The sequence below is a fragment of the Capricornis sumatraensis genome, chromosome 14 (genome assembly GCF_032405125.1).
Source record: "Capricornis sumatraensis isolate serow.1 chromosome 14, serow.2, whole genome shotgun sequence".
Lineage (NCBI taxonomy): Eukaryota > Metazoa > Chordata > Mammalia > Artiodactyla > Bovidae > Capricornis > Capricornis sumatraensis.
Genome location: NC_091082.1, coordinates 48,037,416 through 48,060,469, shown reverse-complemented (window position 1 = coordinate 48,060,469; position 23,054 = coordinate 48,037,416). Strand labels below are relative to the sequence as shown.

General features: G+C 38.3%; 1 protein-coding gene across 1 annotated transcript; it reads left to right on the top strand.

The window, feature by feature from the left end:
* The first annotated feature begins 5,692 nt into the window (after nt 1-5,692).
* Nucleotides 5,693-14,130, top strand: TNFSF18 (TNF superfamily member 18). Its single transcript, XM_068986645.1, has 3 exons — nt 5,693-5,899; nt 11,389-11,419; nt 13,784-14,130. Exons 1-3 carry the CDS (start codon nt 5,693-5,695, stop codon nt 14,128-14,130), a joined length of 585 nt encoding a protein of 194 aa, XP_068842746.1.
* The last annotated feature ends 8,924 nt before the right edge of the window (nt 14,131-23,054 follow it).

Here is a 23,054-nt window from a genome sequence, read left to right as displayed (position 1 = left end):
CAGGAATATTAAGACCCTCTTATTTCAATTAGGTTGATAGGTGAAATATAGTTCTCTGGTGATCCATTTGATACTGGGCAAGATAGGCTTTAATACCAAATCCCTTCATTATGGCTTCTGGGGTGGTGTTTAATGGTTTTAAGTAGGAAGTATCATGCCATGCTGCATAATGGAAAATTTATTTTGGTCTAGTTTCCAAGAAGGAAGTAATCCTTCCCATCAAAATGTGCTTAAGATGCTTCTCTTATGGCCAAGACACTGACACAATACTGGTTAGGCTAGAGAGAGCTGCCCCCTGCCACACACACACACACACACACACACACACACACACATGAGACAACAACAAACCACTCACATAAAGGACTCAGGCTAGACAGGGACCTACTACCTGACACAGCCTTTCTCAAAGATTAGCGTTTAGGCAGGAAACTAGCACAGGAAGTCTTCCATGGAAATTGGTCAATAGACTTGCTGCTTAAAGACTGTACTTGAGTCAGTAAAACATAGACAAACAATGAAGAATTTGGTAAGGACTCCAAAAATATGGACATGTAAAACAGCACAGAACAAGATAATATGGGGCATAGAAGAGGGTTCCCAAGTCATGGAAGAAAAACATAGTCTTAATTCACATAGTTTCCTAGGCCACCCTCGTTAGAGTTGTTATTAGTTCCTTAAGTAAGTAAGTGAAGTTGCTCAGTCGTGTCCGACTCTTTGTGACCCCATGGACTATAGCCTACCAGGCTCCTCTGTCCATGGGATCTCCAGGCAATAGTACTGGAGTGGATTGCCATTTCCTTTTCCAGTGGATCTTCCCAACCCAGGGATCGAACCTGGGTCTCCCACACTGTAGACAGACGCTTTACCATCTGAGCCACCAGGGAAGGAACTAATTAGTTATTAGTTCCATAAGAGATCATACTCTTATGATCTAGAGATTGATGTATATCTTGTAGAATTTATTGTACATATAATATGTAAATATGTATATATATGTAAACATGTATTTCTATATGTACATATGTATTTATTTATATATAGTGTCGTTGTTGTTGAGTTGCTCAGTCGTGTCCTACTCTTTGTGACCCCATAGATTGCAGCATGCCCAGCTCTCATGTCCTTCACCATCTCCAGAAGTTTGCTCAGATTCATGTCCATTGAGTCGGTGATACCATCCAACCATCTCATCCTCTGCCACCCCTTTCTTCTTTTGCCTTCCATCTTTCCCAGCATCAAGGTCTTCTGTACAGAATTCTTTACAGAGTAGACGTTTACCAGTTTTAACAGAGACTTGTTGTCTTCATAAAATTCCAAGTTTAAAACCATATTTATGTATCATGTCTGCTTATTTTCTATTATATATCATCTATGTGGAGAAGGAAATGGCAACTCACTCCAGTATTCTTGCCTGGGAAATCCCATGGACAGAAGAGCCTGGTGGACAACAGTTCATGGGATTGCAAAAGAATAGGACACAACTTAGCAACTAAATAACAATTCAGTCACCTATTTATGTAGTATCTTCAAGTCACCTGGGCCTTACTTGTCATAACAGTGAATACTCTGAAATCCACAGTAGACAAAATCAGTTGTGCAGTTGTGAATTCTGGCACATGGACTATTTCTGATTAAATATGCTACACCATACATTATCACAAGCATAAAGCCATGGTAAATAGTGTATTGGCTTCCCTGGTGGCTCAAATGGTAAAGAACTCACCTACAATGCGGGAGACCTAGGTTCAATCCCTGAGTTGGGAAGATCCCCTGGAGGAGGACATGGCAACCCACTCCAGTATTCTTGTCTGGAAAATTCCCATGGACAGAGGAGCCTGGTGGGCTACAGTCCATGGGGTTGCAAAGAGTCAGACATGAATGAGCAACTAAGCATGGCTTGGTGTATAGAGGGCATGGGATACGGAGTGCAGACCTCAGCAATACAGGATTTTGGAGAAATCTGATGTCCATATAATACTCTCTCACAGATTTCAATATGCATCCCATGCAGTTTACACAGCAACTACTGGATAAACTTCAGCATCAAGAGTGGAAAAAAGTGTTTTGGAGTCCGATACCTGGGGATTCAATCCCTGTTCTACCAGTGTGGGCAAATGATTCATGCTCTCGAATGTCAGTTTCATTATTTGTATATATGGTGATGTCAACACAGGGCTGCTTGATATTCTAATGTAACTGTGCACAGAGAAGGCACAGCCTAGGTGCCCAATTCATTTTAGTGTGATTCAGTCAATGACTGAACCATAGCCAAGTTTCTGTGTATCTAATTCATTCTGAATTAAAAAGAACTGTGAATACAAAGTTGCTTAATCAACTGTAGCTTTTATGCTGTTTCTAATCTGAAAAATATAGAAAAACATTTTGTTTACTTGTTTTTCTGAAATTCCTCATTTGTCAGCTCTTGAATCAGACTACCAGATCCATTCAAAAGTTTGGTCTTTTGTCACTTGTTCACATTTTAAAATTTCTAACATTTATGTAAGGCTTATACCTCAACTTTTACCACTCTCTCAAAAAAGAATTCCCTCCTTCCTCTGGTTAAACAATAATTTCCAACCTGTCTTCTCAACTATTTTAGCTCCTTTAGATCTGTGTTTGCTGATGCTCTGTCTTCTAGCATTCATTTGGGTTTCTGTCTCCGTATATGTACAGTTTAAATCCAGTTGGGCAGCAAATTACTTGACAGCTGTGCCTTTTTTTTTTTTTAATACCCCTCAAAGCTCTTAGCACAGTAGTTGGCTGAGAGTAAATATTCAACACAGATTTGCTAATTGAACTTAATTTAAAAAATTCACTCCAAGTATCTGAGCCAGTGTCAGGCCATAAATACAGAAGCTTCATGTGTCCAGTGTTCATTTTCTTCTTGTAGGATCCTGAGATGTCAATTCTGAGAATAGCAAAGAGGTACCAATGATGACTCATTAATTTAGAGTTTTGAAAGTCTTCCCTACTGCCACTTGTCCTAACCCGAAAGTTCTTCATTTTGGAAACTGTTTCGTGGAAAGAAGTCCTGGAATGTATTCTTTTATTTTTTCTTTTGGGAGGAACAAACTGGATTCTACTTTACTTTTGTCACTGTTTTCTTCGGTGGCCTTGTGTATGTCTCTTTCTTTCTCGGGACCTCATTTTCTCCTCTGTGGAATTAGTTGACTGAACTACCCATACTGGGTAGTTCTTTATATCTCTCTTCTTTTAATAGGTCTCTTGCTGTTGGTTCAAAGTTTAATTTCTTTATTTAAAAAACTGCATTGAAATATAGTTGATTTACTATGCTGTGTTGGTTTCAGCTATACAATAAAGTGATTCAGTTACACATATATATATACACGAATATTTATATTCCACTTTTTTAACATTCTCTCTTCCATTATAGTTTATGACAAGGTATTGAGCATAGTTCCTATTACTTGGAATATATTCTTCTTGAGATAAGCATGTCATAGTTTAAAGATATGTTCAGAAGGTTGAAATAGTCAGGATATTTGAGAACCTAATCTTGGTTAAGGGCAGAAGAAGGAGCTGGATTATGTTTTAAACAGTTCCTCATTTAAGGAAATGTTTACTGAATTGAGTAAGTAGAGGCAATTCCAATTAAAATTTGGAGAGGAATCAGGAGAAGGAGCAAATCAGAGAAGCAGGAAGGAAATAGTCTGCCTTTTCAGTAGTCAATTTTAAATTCTGTGCTGGCGTTTATGCCTTTCAGACATGATAAAGAGAAGAGCTGTGGGTAGAATGAATCAATTTCTTCTAGAGTCAGTTTATTATTCGTCTCCGAATCACAGCATCCTGGACAGAGCCACAGAACATTGCAGTATTGAAAAATTATTCCCATGTAACTCAGTGACTCTTCTTCAGAGATATTTGGGCCAAGTTAAATTTGATAACTCAGTGAGAAATATTGCTGCAATTAGTGTGGTACTAAAAAAAAAAGTGTTACAAGATAGCATCTCTAGGCCCAAGTCCCCACTGCACTGTCACCCAATAATTAATGGTGTGATACACCTCTCAAAGGTTTTTTCCTTTTTAAATGTACTTAGTTTTTGGTGTGCTGGGTCTTTGTTGCTAAATGCGGGCTTTCTCTAGTTGTGGCGACCAGGGGCTACTCTTTGTGGTACCCAGTTTTCTCATTGCAGTGGTTTCTCTTATTGTGGAGCTAGGCCCTAGGCACACAGGCTTCAGTAGTTGTTGCTCCCAGGCTCTACAGTGGGGAGCACAGTAGCTGGAGCACCGAGGCTTTAGTTGCTCTGCAGCATGTGAAATCTTCCCAGACCAGGGATTAAATCCATGTCCCCTGCATCAGCAGGTGGGTTCTTATCCACTGTATGTGTTAGTCACTCAGTCATGTCCGGCTCTTTGCAACTCCATGGGGTGTAGGCTGCTAGCCTCCTCTATCCACGTGATTTTCCAAGCAAGAATACTGGAGTGGTTGCCATTTCCTTCTCCCTATCCACTGTACCACCAGGGAAGTCCTCAAGTTCTTTTATCCTTAGCATCCTCTTTCAGAAATGAGGATGTTCAATAGGCTTTTCCCCTCATTAAAAAAAAAAAAAAAAAAAAAAAAAACTTTCTTAGAAATTTTTTTTCAAAATGCTTTTTTACCTTTTATTTGAAATAACATCAGATGAATTTCACCCTACGGTAAATATTTTAAAAATCATTCTTTTCTAGGATTTCATAATTGATTCAGTCTTGACAACATCTCTCCGAAGGGTGAAGAGAGAAGCAGTTATGGAACACTTCTTAGCCAAAACTTTACATCTCTTTCATTCTCAGAAAAGCATTATGAAGTGGAAATTTTCTCCAATTTTACCACGAAGGAAATGAAGAATATGCTGATGGCCACTGAGCAGATAAGAACTGCCTCTCTCAGGTCTGTCTGATTTAAAAACCCTTATTCTTTCTAGCACATAATTCTGGCATTATGTGTGGGGCAGCCGGGGAAGAGGTGAGGGGAGAAGGCAGGTATTCCATTTAACAGATGGAAAGACTAGTACAGTGAACCAGGAGACTTCCTCAATTTTGCAATAAATCCGTATTTTTGATTCCAGGATGAAAACTTCAGGTTTTTGGAATAGAGTGTAAGCTCAGACTGGAGGACAGGGTGCAAGAAAATATCTTTTTATGATAATTTTATTTTTATTTGATGCCAGCATTGAAATTTCAGGGTTTCAAAATGGTGAGATATAAAAGAATTAAGCTTGTTGTATTGACATTTTAAAAATTAAATTTGAGACTGTCTTTGAATGAAGACATTTTACGCCCTAGAAATCCATTAGTAGTTTGGAAACTATTTTTTCCAAACCATGCATCCCAGCCTCCCTAATCTACTGCCTCACACATATACATTTGGAGGAAAAAAGGCGTAATCTTGAACTTTATTTTTTCCTTACAGAAAGTAATTATCTGGAAATAATTTGTAATACTGCCCAGTTCCGTAGTTGTTCTTGGTTTAGGAAATAATTTTTTCCCCTTTTAACTTCCCTTGTTTTCTTCTTTTAATCCTCTGTGTTTGTATTGGCTTTTAGCCCTGTGCATTGGGCCTAGTGCCAAGTGAGAGTCAGCACTTAGCCTAGAAGTATCATTTTTCAACACACAGAATCAGGAGGAAAACCCCGCCTCTCACACCCACTACTAATTAGCATACTATTCTACAAAACTGACTAGTTGCACCATGTGCTCATCACTTGTGAGTTTCTGCTTTCCACAGCTCTCATTCCTGCAGAGAATGAGTTTGAGCCACATGGAGAATATGCCTTTAAGCCATTCAAGTCTTCAAGGAGCACAGAGACCATCCTGGAAACAATGGCTCCTCTACTCAACAGTAATTATTGTGCTTTGCTCCTTCAGTGCACTAATCTTTATTTTTTTTCCACTCAAGGTAAGGAGACAACAGAATCTAAGGTTGCAATTTATTGTACTCCTCTTTTCTTTTGTTAAGTCTAGTTGTTAGCATTGTCACTCAATATTGTTAGAGCTTTGAAAGAAAGAGATGTAAGGTAAGTAATAGATGGTGTAGTCTATCTTTGAGAAGAGAAATGCACTGAACTGGGAGTAAGAAGATACAAATTCTGGGTTTAGGTCTCTCAATAACTAGCTGTATGCATTTGAAAGACATTTAATCTTTCTGGTTCTCAGTTTCTTCATCTGAAAAGTGGTGGTAGGGAAATGGATTTGTTCATCATCATGTCCCTTCTAGCTATAAAATACAGTGATTAATTATTTATCTAAGGGTGGTATAGGACATAAAGGGAGTCAAGAGGGGGGCAATGACTTAGGGCTAGGTTGATCAGGGAAGGCTTCATGGAGGAAGGAGGAAGTACTTTCTTTTTTGGGAAGCCCCTGATGCTTATTGGGAATTTCCCACTGTGCTCCACTCCAAATTATGGGTCTAGTGAAGAGAATGGAGATCCATTAGATTTTTAGTAAAAGTTTTTTTCTGACTGCTGTTTACATAGTGCTGATCAGAAAGAACATAAATACCTTATTTAATTTAGGATTTAGCCAATTCCTGGGTACATCTGAAAACAGTGACTGCAGAAACATTTTTCTAAGGGACAGGTTGACCAGTTAAGATTTCAAAGACATGGTTCTACTACTAAAGATATTTGAAAGCAACTGAGAAAAGATACAGGAGGAAACAGTACAGAGAAGATGCTGATGTTAACCTAGGGCAAGCAGAGCTTTGGCCAAGTTTTTACACAGTAGCCCATTAATTTGTATTTTGTAACTGTACACAATGGTGTACAAGAAAGGAATTTGTGACCACATTCCCCACTGTCTCAAGGAATGTTCCAAGCAGACCTCTGAACTCTCTGGACAGTGAAGCTTTGAGCAGGTGGGAAAAAGATCGTTAGGAATTCTTTGTTTCAATTTCTGAAGAAAGGGAAGGGTGAGAATAGCAACAGCTTAAATTTGGAAGTGCCTTTTCCTTCTCAAAACCACTCCACATGCTATTAGCCTGACGACACTGAAAAACACAGGGTAAGTTTTCCATGTCATCAGTTCCTGCATGTGTCTGGGGACTCAGTGCCTGGGAGATAAGAGAAGTGTCTTTCTCAGAGGCACACAGCTGCTCTTGCAAAGGGAAGGAGGAGGTCTCATACTCCCAGAGGCATTTAGGACACCTCTTGCCAACGTTGAACTTCATGAATCCCCTGTGTCTGAGGTCTTATTCTGGGATTCCCTCTCCTAGACAACATGCAGCTACCCAGTGAAAGGTTCTGCTTCTAAAGAAACAGCCCAGAGTTTGTTCCAAATTTGGGGAATTTTGAAACGTTTTCAGGATATTGTCCTGACAGGGTGCCATGGAGGCTTTGTTCCCATGGAAAAAGCCAATGGCTGGCTGATGGTACAACGATATTAGCTCCCACATTCCACTTTCCTTCACTTCTCTTTCCCTATTCGCCACAGGTTAGTATCTTTGGAAAAGAGGACTGAATGACTGTGGGTGATGAGTCATTACTCGGTAGCCACTTCCACCTCCTTATAATGCTCTGTGACCTTGGAGTTTACATTGTTTTAGTCTCCACTCTGGTTATTATATACAAAATCCCACTTTCCAACCTCTCTAGGCACTAATTCAAAAAGTGTTAGACAGGAAGACTCAGATCCTTTTAAACCAACAAAAATTTCCGTGGGAGGATTCTTTTTTTCTTTCTTCCCTCTCTTTCAGAAGACATCTCACTGAAAGAATCAGTTATGAGCCCAAGGAGATGGTCCCCCCACCCCTACATGAAAATAAGCTCACAGAAATTCTCTCTTAAGAAACCGAGAGATAAAAATGTTCACCAGTCCAGGTTTGATGCATGAGACAGGGTGCTCAGGGCTGGTGCACTGGGATGACCCTGAGAGATGGGATGGGGAGGGAGGTGGGAGGGGGTTTCAGGATGGGGAACACATGTACACTCATGGCTGATTCATGTCAATGTATGGCAAAAACCACTACAATATTGTAAAGTAATTAGCCTCCAATTAAATAAATAAATTTAAAAAATAAAAAATACCTTCACAGCAAAAGAAAAAGAAGAAACCAAATGTTCAGGAGAGTCCCCTGTTTCAGTGAAGCTATGGATACTTTCAAAAGGGGAAGTTTTGCATGTACTTATAAGCATAGTAGGTTCTATTTCCAAATGATTTGATTAGAGTTGGTTTAGAGATAATTATTAAGTTTACTTACTAACCCAATTACATAAATCTGAGCTTAAATCAAAATGGGGTTACAAGAGCCACTGATCCTTCTAAGCAAAGATGAATTAACTAAACAGGACTCATATACTGCTTTATAAGTGGATATTTACTCCTTCCAAACATCACCAGGATTAGAAATACAAACTGCTCTGGAGCCGTAGGGGTGAGACTTTTGACTCAGACAGGCTGTTTGGATTTCAGCCTGGCCTTTTTTCAGCTGCGTGACCTTGGGCTAGTTACATAATCCTCCTACTTCTCATTTCCTCTTCTGCAAATGAAAATGTTATCTCATAGAGTTGTGGTAAGAATTAAGAGACAGTACAATCCTGACCCATAGTAGGCTCTTAGTAGACAGTAGTGATTCATATTTATACCATTATTATTAATGACTTTACAATGAAGATAAAGACTTAACAAAATGGGTATTCCTTGCTTATCTATTCTACTTCCTTAACCAAAGAGTGTGTCTCACTGCCAAATAGAGGATTTTAGTGATTAGCCAGATTTTCACTTGTGACAATAATGACATAATATTACAATGGTGGTTTCTGTAGTTTTAAATGGACATTAAAGCAGCCCACCATGCAACATCCAAGATTTCTGCGATTAATTTGTCTGTGGCCTTAGGTTTCTTCGCACACTCTTTATGCATATGAGTAGACAACATAGATGTTATCAACAGCACATTTTTTGGCATGCTTTTATATTCAGATTATTATTCAATTGCTTCATGTGTTGATTTGTGTCTTTCTAGAAAGGTGATAAACTTAAGAAGCAATGACCATAGATGACATTAGTTTCTCTTGCTTACAATTGTAGTATAATGTATAGGTACATAAAGTTTTGTTTCATTCTTTATTATAATCAACATCATTACCAAAACACTAATACTTAATAAGCAGGACAAGACAGAATATCTGGGCAAAATCCTTTATGAGACTTAATTCATTTAAGCACATGAACAACCTAAATGGACTAGGTGCTGCTATTTTCCCCATTTTATAAATGAGAAAATTGAAGTTAAGGGAGTCCCTGTCACATGGGTTAAACAAAATGGTATTTCAGCATCTCTTCTAAGAAACTCCAACAAAATATTCTTGACTACAATGCCAATATATATGCTAACTGCTAAGTCTTACACAAATTCTAATATACAATATAAATTTATAAGGATAAATCAAGTAATATGCTTAATGTGGTTTATTCGCAGTGCAAAAACATTTTGCTTTTACCAAAATATTGTATTTGTATAATATGCAATTATATAATATAAACATTTCTAAAACAATTGAAATAGTATTTTAGTAATTTGATAAATGTTTCTTTTATTTTCTTAATCTAGGTTAACACCTTTTAATACAAGAAATTGAAAGTTAGAGTCTAAGTTAACTTACCTTGATTCATGGTCTTGACTGTCATCACTGCAAAGTCACCTCATGAACACATTCAGATCAAAATGGAAGACTGCATCTTTGAGTATGCTTACCATGTTATGACACTAAACTTTAAGTCCATCATTCAATAGTGCAAAGTTCCTGTCTAAGGAACTTAATAGTTCCTCACTCCATTCATGATTTTTTTCCCTTCCTTAGACAACTTAAATTCCATTGTTCATAATTAAAATCCTTACCAAGGTGGCCTTTCCTTCTGTCTCCTTTGTGGGTTCTTTCTTATTCCCTGACCCCTACACACTGCAATATCCCAATACTCTTTCCTATCTATAATCACTGATTTGATGCTCTTATATAGACTCATATCTTAACTCACCATGCAGAAGCTGAAGACTCCTAAATTAATTTTTTTTTTTAAGAACTCCTTAAATTCCATCCTTATAGATCCAGTCGCCTTCTTGACACTCCTACCTGGGTATCTAATACTCATCACAAACCTGACATATCCAAAAAATGAACTCATGATTCTTTCCCCCCAATTTATTCCTCTTAAATCTTGCTCATTTCAGTCATTAACAGTGTTATCTTTCTAATTGCTCAGGCTCAGAGTTTGGTGTCTTTGTCTCATTTTCTCATCCATATCCATGTCAGGAACTCCTGTTCACTCAATTTCCAATCACTTATCACCATCTCCACAGCTAGTACCTTGGTCAGAGGCACCATGCTTTCTCGCCTAGATGCTTACACTGATCTCTTACCTTGTTTCACTGCTTTTTCTTTTGCTACTCTTTAATGCATTCCTAGCATAGCAGCCAGAGAAATCCTATTAAAAAATTGGCATCCTGTTTAAGCTCAAAAAGTCTCTTAAGCAGTTTGCTGCAAGGAAACCAACGCACTGTTACATGGCGCCCCCCACCCCCCCCAAAATGTTTCTGGCTATACCTTATCTTACTACTAAGTATCTTAAAGCCTTTAGTATTTAAATATCTGTACTTATAAAATCAACTACACTGATAGCTTTATGTGACATGTAATTTGTGTTGCAAGATTTTGAAACTGAGATCTCAGGGTTATCTCAATTACTATGTGTGATGCATAATTATCTAAATATTAAATAGGGGGTCGAATCACCAGTCTATGTCTGACTCAGGATACAGCATGCTTGGGGCTGGAGCATGGGGATGACCCAGAGAGATGTTATGGGGAGCGAGGTGGGAGGGGGGTTCATGTTTGGGAATGCATGTAAGAATTAAAGATTTTAAAATTTAAAAAATAAATAAATAAATAAATAAATAAAACAAAAAAAAAATTAAAAAAAATAGGGGAGACTTTATCACTCTGAAACATTAATAAATATTTCTATAGCTTAATTTTTTATTTAAAATAAATATAAATGGGAATTGTTAGTTTCTTCTCACATGCCAGTGGATCATCTTATGCAGTCACTGGGGTGCAGAGACATACAGAAAATTTCTATAGCCCAGGAGGAGGCGCATCCAAGATCAAACAGTTGTCCTGTAGGTGGAGATTAGGTGGGTAGAAGGAGTTCTTAACTTCTTCCTAGAAGACCCAGAAGGTAGCTGCGCAGTGAAAGGTAGAGGAAGGAGCCAGTCATCTGTAGAAGAAAGCAGAGAGATCCAAAACAGGGTGGAGGGAGGGATTTTTCTGTTTTTGTTTTTTTAATGTGGTTAGGGCAGAGAAGTCTGCTTCAGGAATCCGAGCCTCTAAATAATCAAGAAAACTGTTGACACTGTCACCATCCTGACCAATTCCTCTTCTTCCCCTACAGACTGCCCAGGGACCCTGTGTAGCGAAGTTTGGTGAGTGATCTGTCTCACAGAGGATGAAATGGTTGGATGGCATCACTGAATCATGAGTTTTAGACATGAGTTTGAGTAAATTCTGGGAGTTGGTGATGGACAGGGAGGCCTGGCGTGCTGCAGTCCATGGGGTCTCATGGAGTCAAATACGACTGAGTGACTGACTGGACTGGACTGTCTTATAGGCCTCCTTTTTACTTTCCTTACTATTTGCTGCAAAAGGTAAGCTCCAGTGCTAAGAAAGGAGGCATTCTATTTTAGTTACTCTACAACTACTGGTTTTAACTGTTAATCATGTATTGCAGTTGTCTAGGAGCTGAGGCTTCAGCTCTGTTTTTAATTGTTTTAATAAGCACAAGTTTCAGATTTCTATGACTTTTCCCTGGGACAGACTCAGAGACCTTCTCACATTTCCCATATTGCTAGTGTCCACTAGAGTGGGTGTAGGGTGCAATTTTTGTTTCCAAGTGTAAAGATGAGAAACGAGAGGGGAGTGGTCCCTTCTCTGCTCCTTTCACCTCTCCTCTTAGCTCCTGAGTCACTTTCCTTTATAGTGACCTGGTACTTGCTTAGAAGACACAGTAAAGTTTACAGTTGAGCCTTTGGGTATTTTTTTAGAATACATACAAAATTAAAAATGAATACATTTGGGGTTGTTTACTGGTTTAAGATCAAACAACCATTTTCCACTGAAAACAGATCACTTCCAGAATCAGCTTCAATTCCTGTTTTACTGTACAGCACAAACAGCCAGGCTTCCTTGACTTGAGATGACAGGGAATCTCATTTTACTTGTCTCTGCCTTTTTGATTTGTTGTTTTTCTAGTAAATGGAGTGAAACTCCTCATGATATGTTTGAAATACCCTCTTGATGTGGTAAAAGTTGAGAACCTCAATTTTAAAGTTGAGGCCCCCCCCCTCACATACTTAAATATGAAAACCAGTGATACTTCTTCCTGGTGACTTGACTATTATCTATTACATGGTCAAGCAGGAAGAAATTTACTGGGCTCTGGATTCAGTAGAGAAACAGGGAGACTTTGCTTTCTGCTTTAATGATCTCCCCTTCATTCTCCTTCAGAGCCTTATATCAGTTATTTATATATAAAGAAGAATTTAAGTCAATGTGTTATCTCTTTTAGTATGTTTTTTTAATCAAGGTTTCTTTCTAATTATTTGACAAAGGCTTTGCCCCCATAACAAAAATTATGGAGCATTAGAGAACACACCAGATAAGTATTGCACATTCTGGGATTCTGAAATTACATCTTTGTGTAAAAACAATGAACATTAAGAAAATATGTAAATTCCATAAATATCAAAGTCTTGATCCTTTGCACATCCCCCGTGACAGCAATAATCTAAGGATACTTCTATTTAACAGTCAAATAATTTCCATGTATTAACTCATTAATTTACCAGTAGCTATTTGCTGAGGATTTGGATAATGGTATCTCAAGTGAATCTTGAATGACACATACCCATAAGCTGAAGCACTATTATTTAGACACAGTGCACCTAATTCAGCATATACTGGGTAGTAGGAAGTCTTTTTGGTGTTGGAGATACAGCTATGGACAAAATAAAGGAGTATTTGATTTCCCTGATGGCTCAGATGGTAAAGCGTCTGCCTACAATGCAGGAGACCCGAGTTTGATCCCTGGGTGGGGAAGATTCTCTGGAGAAGGAAATGGCAACCCACTCCAGTACTCTTGCCTGGAAAATCCCATGGATGGAGGAGCATGGTAGGCTATAGCCCATGGGGCTGCAAAGAGTCGGACACGACTGAGCAACTTCACTTTTCCTTTGTCCTCAAATGTTATATTCAAGTAGGTATGAGATTGATAAATAAACAACTTAATTTATAATAGGCTAGATGGTGACAACTTCTATGAAGAAAACTAAAACAAGATAAAGAGAGAGAGTGACAGGAGAGCACTATTTTAAACAGATTGATGAGCTGGCCTCATTGATAAAAGTGATACATAATAAATAGTATTGATACAGAAAAACATGAATATGCATTTCTGGACTGCCAGCTCTTGTCATCACCATCCTAGTGTGTCATTCCTTTCTTCTTCTTATTTCACAAATATTGGTTGAGAAGTGATACAGTGCCACCTAAAACTTAACCTATTTCCCTATTCCAAACATTTTCTTAGAGCTCCCCAAGCAAGAGATAAACTTAGGCAATTTCTTCAAAGTAGGGAGTGGTAGATACTTAAAATTGTGGTTGGAGAGACCTAGTATAGACCTTTCCTATAAATAGGAAAGAACTATTATCAGGAAGATGATGAAATAATTAAATAACTATGCTTTTCTTTTTTTTTCTCCCCCCATTCTCCCCTTATAAATATCTTGTAGGACCATTACCTTCAAAATGGCAAATGCCTTCTCCTGAGCCTTCTTGTGTGAATAAGACAGCTGACTGGAGGCTGAAGATACTTCAGAATGGTTTGTATTTAATTTATGGCCAAGTGGCTCCCAATACAGCCTACAAGGGACGAGCTCCGTTCGAGGTGCAGCTGCGTAAGAACGAAGACCCCATACAAGCTCTAACCAACAACTCTACGATCCAGAATGTAGGAGGGGCTTACGAATTCCACGCTGGAGATGTAATAGACTTGATATTCAATGCTGAGCATCAGGTTCTGAAAAATAAGACATACTGGGGGATCTTTTTACTTACAAATCCCCAATTCATCTCCTAGAGACTTGATTTGGTCTCCTCATCCTCTTCAGCACTTGCAGAGACATCAGTGCATAGGCTGGACAAGGAAGATTTTCAATCTCTGCAGTTCATCTGAGTATACAAATCAACAGAAACAGAACTTCTTGCATGTGAATTTTCTTTTCTCATGCCTGTCTGAATGAGACTCAGAAGAAGGACAAAAGGCATTTGGTAACCCTTGATGTTAGATCAGCAAAGACAGTTTTGTTAGTTCATGAAATGAATATGGGTGGCTAGAGGACAGAATCTTCTCCAAGTGTCTTTGTCTAACCCTTGAATCTCTGGGTGGAAAAATGAAGTCTTCTTTCCACAGAAGTCTTATCTTGTATGCAGAAAAGATCCAGGGCAGTAGTCTGCCCTTGTTCTCATATTCTTGGACTGTGGATTGCTTGACTTCATTCTTCCTATATTCCTATCTTCTGAGACCCTCCTAATAAAAAAGTAGTCAGACTTGGAGGGTGGCCACTGCTATGCCAGCAATACTCCACTTCACATTTGATGGTATGAGGGGACGAGACACAGGTGGCATTGGAATGGGATGCACTTTATTTGGGAATTTTTCTTAATTTAATCACACTCAGGATGCTTGGTGCTTTATAAAACCAGCTGGTCAAAAGGGTCATTCTGAACCTTTACATAGGGCTTCATGAGAACTTGTTTGTCCATGTGCCTAAACATGGGTGATGGTAAAGAAAGAGTAATCATTACTAATCATAAGATTTAACCACAGAAATTGATATTACCAGTACTGTATTTTTTCATGTCATGATTCCGTATTTTTAGCTGGCTAGGCAGTTTGCAAAGTACTTTCATACATCACATGGCAACTCTAGAAAGTTAACGGGGCAGATATTTTGGCACAATTTTAACACTGAGAATATGGAGGCAGGTGGAACATATGTAACTTGCTTCACCCCACAGAATGAATGATTAACAAGGGGCCTTAGGCTTCCCACTGTATCACACTATTATTTTAGCTTTAGGGTTGGTATTTCTGCTCTCATGTTGGATGTCTATAAAGTTTAGCAGATTAGATCTTCAGGGGGTATATATTCCCTTGGCAGATAGAGGGAAGCTACACCAATGCCTTGCTTTCTCAAACACTTCCTTTCCTTACCTGGAGCAGGGAGCATGGGCTATTGTTCAGGGCTAACTTCAACCAAACTCCCATCCTCACTTTGTACAGCCTGTCTTGGTCAAATGTATTAAGTTCCAAAAATAATGAATAGCACTCAACTCAATGATGGTCTGCTAAAGTTTTGGACTCTACAAAATTAACTAGCTGCTTATGGGTTCTTGTTGAAAGGTATGTAATATGATTACATGATAACCCAATTTAAGATATTTATGGATATTTGTAAAAAGCTACATTGTGTTAATAATATCACCATATAAAGCTAATTTAAAAATATTTGTATTGTCTGCTTAGGAACAAACTAAGCCTGAGGCCAAGGTGCTTCTTAGTATTTCTTTTTTTTTAAATGAAATCTGTTGAGTAGTTGTTGGGCCAAAGACTTGGATGCATGGTTCCTCTTGCATTTGTATATTTTCTCAGGAAATTAAAGTTATATGACATATATTTATGGAAACTTGCTGGTGTTTATCATTGTTGAGTTATAAGCAGCAGTGTGCTGGAGTGGGCCAGCACTAGCTCATAAGAAAGTTAAGTTGCTCAGTCATATCCAACTCTTGGTGACACTATGGACTGTAGCCCACCAGGCTCCTCTGTCCATGGGATTTTCCAGGCAAGAATATTGGAGTGGGTTGCCATTTTCTTCTCCAGGGGATCTTCCTGACCCAGGGATCTGACTCAGGTCTCCCACATTACAGGCAGACTCTTTACCATATGAGCCACTAGGGAATCCCTGCTCCTAAAAACTGATTGTTATATTTTCAAAAATTGCACATTCTGGCTATGAAATATAGTCATCCTTGAAATTGGCTATGGTGGGACTATTTGTACCATAGGAATTGGCAATCAGGGCTTTTCTTTTTGGAAAGTCTATTCACCAGCACACCACTGCTTGTAAAACTCTCCTTCTCAATAAAGCCACTCAGTTCCTGCCTTATTCTTGGAACAATCAGGGTAGGCAAGGGAGAAAGTGAAATTGTCATACTGCTTAGCAAGAGCCCCACCTATTAGTTATTTCTCAGGGCAAGCAGAGGTCTCCACAGTTGCAACCAAAAGCTACCAACAGATGACCTTTAAATTTCCCTAGTGTTGTGATTTCAGGGTTTTTTTTTTTTTTTCAGTGTATACTGTGTCCTTGTTTCTTCAAATATTTGTTTAAATTTTATACCTATAATAAAGTATATGTTGGTAAGTAGGCTATAACTGACATATCTGTGGGTTATCAGGCTAGTGTTTGTGATCTAGAGAATGTAAGTATATATCAAAGATATTGTTGCCCATATGAAACACTTATTTTTAAAAAGTTTTCTACTTGAGATACAGTTTGATTTACTGTGTTACTTTCAGGTGAACAACATAGTGATTCAAAATTTTTATAGATTATAGTCTACTGAAAGATATTCTATTGGCTAAATTCCCTGTGCTGTACAATGTATCCTGGTACCTTATTTATTTTATACATAGTAATTTGTACCTGCTAATCTGGTGCTTCTGTCTTGCCCCTCCTTCCCTCTTCTCACTGGTAACCACTGGTTTGTTCTCCATATTTGTGAGTCTATTTCTGTTTATTCATTTGCTTTTTTTTTTTTAGATTTTATATATAAATGATAACCTACAGTATTTGTCTTTCTGACTTATTTCTTTAAAGATAATGGTCTATGTTATTTCAAATGGCATTATTTTATTCTTTTTGACATCTGAGTAATATTTCATTATATATAAACCACAGCTTTATCCATTTATCCATTGGTGGACATTTGAGTCACTTCCATGTCTTGGCTGTTATAAATAATGCTGCTATGAACATTGAAATGATACATGCACTCCAAATTAGTGTTTTTGATTCTTTAGATGTATACCTAGGAGACAGATTGCTGGATCATACTATAGTTTTATGTTTAGGTTTTTGAGGAACCCCCATACTGTTCACCATAGTGGCTGTACCAATTTACATCCCCACCAACAGTGTAGGAAGGTTCTTTTTGCTCCACATCCTTGCCAATGTTTGTTATTTGTGGTCTTTCAATGAGAGCTATTTTTGTTACTCCCTCTTTATAAATTTTATCATAATCTCTCCTCCTGACTCTGACCTCATTTACATCCTTGATCTTCCTAAAGTGTCTAAGAGGAGTGGCACAGGGAGCTTACCTTCATTCTTTTTATAAATTCTGCATATTTGCAGTGACAATTTGATATTGTCTCACTTTGATATTCAAGTACCAATCATATTACCATCCAGTTATACTCTCGTGTTTCTAAAAGGGATCTAGGAGAACTTTAATAAAACACAGAAATACAAAAAGTCCCAACATCATCACAAAGAGCAAAAAGAGCTGAATAAAAAGGCAGATGATGAGGAAAATCACTGTTCAGAGAAGTTAGACTTAAGAAAACTGTTAGAGATGAACATAGTCAAGAAAAATTAGAGAAGTGTGATGGAAATAGTTCAGTTTTTATAGAAAAAAAAAAACAAAACAGTGCTGAGCTCTAAGCAGGCTCTATGTACAGATCTAAAACAAATGCTCAAGAGAGTAAAATGCAGACTCTTCCATTCACTTTATCCGAATCTAATTTCTGTTAGCAATTAACAACTTTAAGGAGTTCAACACACTTTGGATGAGCTATTACTCTGAAATACAGCAATATTAGTGAATGCCATTACATTGCTTGGCGAAGCAGGCTTGAGGGTTTATGGGACCTGCTTCAAGGAATTCAGGAAGTGTTGGACAATAGAAAAATGAAAATTCAACAAACAGGGCCCGTTAGAATAAACCAGCCTTCTCATAGCTTCAGTGGCGTGTGGAAATCTCAGATTTCAGCATCCAGGGTGATCGTTTCTACCCAGCTTTGGTATTGTCCAGGGATATAGGACATGGCTTGGTGACTAGACAACCACCACCATGCACAGGGGGTGGTGGGGTGGTGGGGTGGTGGTGGAGCGGAGATGTTGTTCACACGGGGCCTCAACACAGAGTCAAACTGTGGTGTACCAGTGAGTTTAGAATGGAAATCTTCCCTACCTGCTTTTGGACTGTTCCTCTTATCCAATGGGCTGGTCTCTGAGAGGAATCCAGTGACTAGAGTCCAAGGTCCACCACAGTGCCTGGGCCATAGTTCTTACTGTCTGCTGAATGAACAAATAAATCACAAATTTGAGTGTTGGTGTGAATTTAGCATTATCATGTGTATTTTGGATGACAGACTCCAGTGGGCAAAGCCTTTAGGCTCCCTTTATTTATTGTCTTCCATTTCATCATCTACTGTTCTTAAATGCTGTCCTTCACTATTAACCTGTTCTTAGGAACATTGTTAAAGTAATTAAGGAAAAGAAAAGAACCTTGTTAATTAACTTGCACTAAGGGTAAAGGGTCAATAAGCTACCACTCTCGCATCACCAGAACTGGAAAAACTCCTATTTGGTTTAATGATTGCTGGGCAGATGCACCAAGAACAGCTATCTTTACAATACTGCTGCTGCTGCTGCTGCTGCTAAGTCGCTTCAGTCGTGTCCAACTCTGTGTGACCCCATAGATGGCAGCCCACCAGGCTCCCCTGCCCCTGGGATTCTCCAGGCAAGAACACTGGAGTGGTTGCCATTTCCTTTTCCAATGCATGAAAGTGAAAAGCGAAAATGAAGTTGCTCAGTCGTGCCCAACTCTTAGCGACCCCATGGACTACAGCCTACCAGGCTCCTCTGTCCATGGGATTTTCCAGGCAAGAGTACTGGAGTGGGCTGCCATTGCCTTCTCCCTTTACAATACTAAGACAAAACAATTTGTTCAGTGAGCAATAGCAGAATTTTTCAAAGTGAGGTCTATAAACTTTACATCAGATTTATCCAGTAAGCTTAAAAAAATCCCTAGTCCCCATTCATATTCCACTGAATAAATGTTTCTAGGAATGAGCCCTAGGAATCAAATTTTTAACCAGCTCTGATCCATAGGTTTCTCTTATGTACATTATCATTTAAGAACCACTGCTTTATGGCATACAACTTTGCATCTCAGCTGAATGATTCTCCAAGTATTTAAAGACAGTCAAAGCTTCTAAACAAATACAATTTAAAAAGTAAAACAAATAAAAAACCCCCCTAAGTTTTGTTGCCCATGAGGCTTACCATAATCCATTTCTCATCACAAAATCACCTGAACTTCTATCCTCTGAGTCTGAGAAAAGGTTGAGATCTTCACTTTTTATGACCTAGTAACAACTTTGCCAATTGAATGCTGGCAATCTATAGCATACAAGCTTTGCCACAATCAATATTACATTATCTACCTGTATGCTGGCAGCTCTCAAATATTTATCTCTAGCACAAGTTGTTCTCCTTTATTTCAGACTTGTAAATTCACTTGTCTATTTGACAGTTTCATGTTGTGGGTGTAATATCTCAAATTCAAGTTTACCAAAATGAATCTTTACCTTCAAAAATAATCTTTACTTTCAAAGAGAATCTGACCTCTTTTCTGCTATGGTTCTTGTCTGTGAACAAAGATTATTTCACTAGCTTCACATACTTTTTTCAAAAATCCCAGTTTTCCCATTTACCAATTACTTGGATCTTGGAAAAATTTCTGTCCTTTCGGAGACTCAGTTTCTTGTTTGTTTATTGTCATTTATCCAATGTCTGATATATAGTTGGAATTTAATATTTGTTGAATCAAAAATTTATGTTTACAATACTAATTAATATATGAAATGTTCGTGATACATAGTGATACTAGAAGGGTGGCTGCCATTGATTTTAAGAGCTAGATTTATTCCTAAAATTTTAACCTGTTTATCTAACATCTATCTTACTATCTTTCCTCTCCAAAAAGGTAAGCCCCAAGATAAAAGCATTTTATTTATTCAGTGCTGTATCTCCAGCACCTAGCACCTAAAACTGTTCTTGGAACATTAAAAGAACTCAACAAATATTGAAATGAATGAACAAAAAAGATGGTACCTAGATCTTGGTTAGAATGATTAGCAAGATAAAAGATATATATGTTGCAAACAACCTCTTAAAATAGTCTAATATCCATTCTTCTCCATTTTTTAAACCTTAAGTAAAATAAGTCATGCAAAATTCTAAGTACATATATAACAAGTGCTCCGTGAAAGTTGGCTACTATCACATACCACTATCAAGAAAGTCATTTCATTATCCTATTTCCCTAAAAAACAATATCCTAGAGCACATTAGCTTCCTTTACCATAGTAATGCTTTCACCACATCTTTAAAGGTAAGCTTGTGCTTTGGTGTTTATTAAATATATGTATTAGAAAAAGTAATGTTTATCTTCTCCAAAAATGACTCTTCAGTTCAGCCATTCAGTCGTGTCTGACCCCATGAACTGCAGCATGCCAGGCCTCCCTGTCCATACAAAGACCCGGGGTTTACTCATACTCATGTCCTTTGAGTTGGTGATGCAATCCAATCATCTTATCCTCTGTTGTCCCCTTCTTCTCCCACCTTAAATCTTTTTCATTATCAGGGTCTTTTTAAATAAGTCAGTTTGCATCGCGTGGCCAAAGTATTGGAGTTTCACCTTCAGCATCAGTCCTTCCAATGAATCTTCAGGACTGATTTCCTTTAAGATATACTGGTTAGAATTCCTTGCAGTCCAAGGGAGTTTCAAGAGTCTTCTCCAACACCACAGATTTCAAAAGCATCAATTCTTTGGCGCTCGGCTTTCTTTACAGTCCAACTCTCACATCCATACATGACTACTGGAAAAACCATAGCTCTCCCTAAACGGACCCTTGTTGGCAAAGTAATGTCTCTGCTTTTGAATATGCTGTCTAGGTTGGTCATAACATTTCTTCCAAGGAGCAAAGGTCTTTTAATTTCATGGCTGCAGTCACCATCTGCAGTGATTTTGGAGCCCCCCAAAATAAAGTCTGCAACTGTTTCCCCATCTATTTGCCATGAAGTGAAGGAACCAGATGCCATGATCTTAGTTTCCTGAATATTGAGTTTTAAGCCAACTTTTTCATTCTCCTCTTTCACTTTCATCAAGAGGCTCTTTAGTTCTTCTTCACTTTCTGCCATAAGTGTGGTATCATCTGCAGATCAGAGGTTCTTGATTATTCTTCCGGCAATCTTGATTCCAGCTTGTACTTCATCTAGCCCAGCATTTCTCATGATGTACTCCGCAAAAAAGTTAAATAATCAGGGTGACAATATACAGCCTTGACGTACTCCTTTCCCGATTTGGAACCAGCGTGTTGTTCCATGTCCAATTCTAACTGTTGCTTCCTGACCTGCATACAGGCATTTCAGGAGGCAGGGAAGGTGGTCTGGTATTCCCATCTCTTTCAGAATTTTCCTCGGTTTATTGTGATCCACACAGTCAAAGGCCTTGGCATAGTCAATAAAGCAGAAGTAGGTGTTTCTCTGGAACTCTCTTGCTTTTTAAATGATCCAACGGATGTTGGCAATTTGACTTCTGTTTCCTCTGTCTTTTCTAAATCCAGCTTGAACATCTGGAAATTCATGGTTCACATACTGTTGAAGCCTGGCTTGGAGAATTTGAGCATTACTTTGCTAGCATGTGAGATGAGTGCAATTGTGTGGTAGTTTGAGCATTCTTTGGCATTGCATTTCTTTGGGATTAGAATAAAAACTGACCTTTTCCAGTCCTGTGGCCACTGCTGAGTTTTCCAAATTTGCTGGCATATTGAGTGCAGCACTTTCACCACAGCATCTTTAAGGATTTGAAATAGTTCACCTGGAATTCCATCATTTCACTTACTTTGTTCCTAGTGATGCTTCCTAAGGCCCACTTGACTCTGCATTTCAGGATGTCTGGCTCTAAGTGAGTGATCACACCATCGTGGTTATCTGGGCGATGAAGGTCTATTTTTGTATTGTTCTTCTGTGTATTCTTGCCACCTCTTCTTAATGTCTTCTGCTTCTATTAGGTCCATACCATTTCTGTCCTTTATTGTGCTCATCTTTGCATGAAATGTTCCCTTGGTATCTCTAATTTTCTTGAAGTGACCTCTAGTTTTTCCCATTCCATTGTTTTCCTCTTTGTCTTTGCATTGATCACTGAGGAAGTCTTTTTTAATCTCTCCTTGCTATTCTTTGGAACTCTGCATTCAAATGGATATACCTTTCCTTTTCTCCTTTGCCTTTTGCTTCTCTTCTTTTCTCAGCTATTTGTAAGGGCTCCTCAGATGCACATTTGCCTCTGCATTTCTTTTTCTTGGGATGGTCTTAATCACTGCCTCCTGTATAATGTCACAAACCTCTGTCCATAGTTCTTCAGGGACTCTGTCTATCAGATCTAATCCCTTGAATCTATTTGTCACTGCCACTGTATAATTGTAAGGGATTTGATTTTGGTCATATCTGAATGGTCTAGTGGTTTTCCCTACATCTATCAATTTAAGTCTGAATTTTGCAATAAGGAGTTCATGATCTAAGCCACAGTCAACTCCTGGTCTTGTTTTTGCTGACTGTATAGAGCTTCTCCATTTTTAGCTTCAAAGAATATAAACAAGCTGATTTCAGTGTTGACCATCTGGTGATGTCCATGTGTAGATTCTTCTGTTGTTAGAAGAGAGTGTTTGCTATGACCAGTATGTTCTCTTGGAAAAACTCTATTAGCCTTTGGGCTGCTTCATTCTGTACTCCAAGGCCAAATTTGCCTGTTACTCCAGGTGTTTTTTGACTTCCTACTTTTGCATTCCAGTCCCCTATAATGAAAAGGACATCTTTTTAGGGTGTTAGTTCTAAAAGGTCTTATAGGTCTTCAGAGAACCATTCAACTTCAGCTTCT

Excerpts from the sequence above, each read along its gene's own strand:
- TNFSF18 (XM_068986645.1), top strand. The coding sequence starts at position 5,693 with ATGTGCTCATCACTTGTGAGTTTCTGCTTTCCACAGCTCTCATTCCTG. Across the intron at positions 5,900-11,388 it reads TTATTTTTTTTCCACTCAAG|ACTGCCCAGGGACCCTGTGT; the intron begins GTAAGGAGACAA and ends CTTCCCCTACAG. Across the intron at positions 11,420-13,783 it reads ACCCTGTGTAGCGAAGTTTG|GACCATTACCTTCAAAATGG; the intron begins GTGAGTGATCTG and ends AATATCTTGTAG.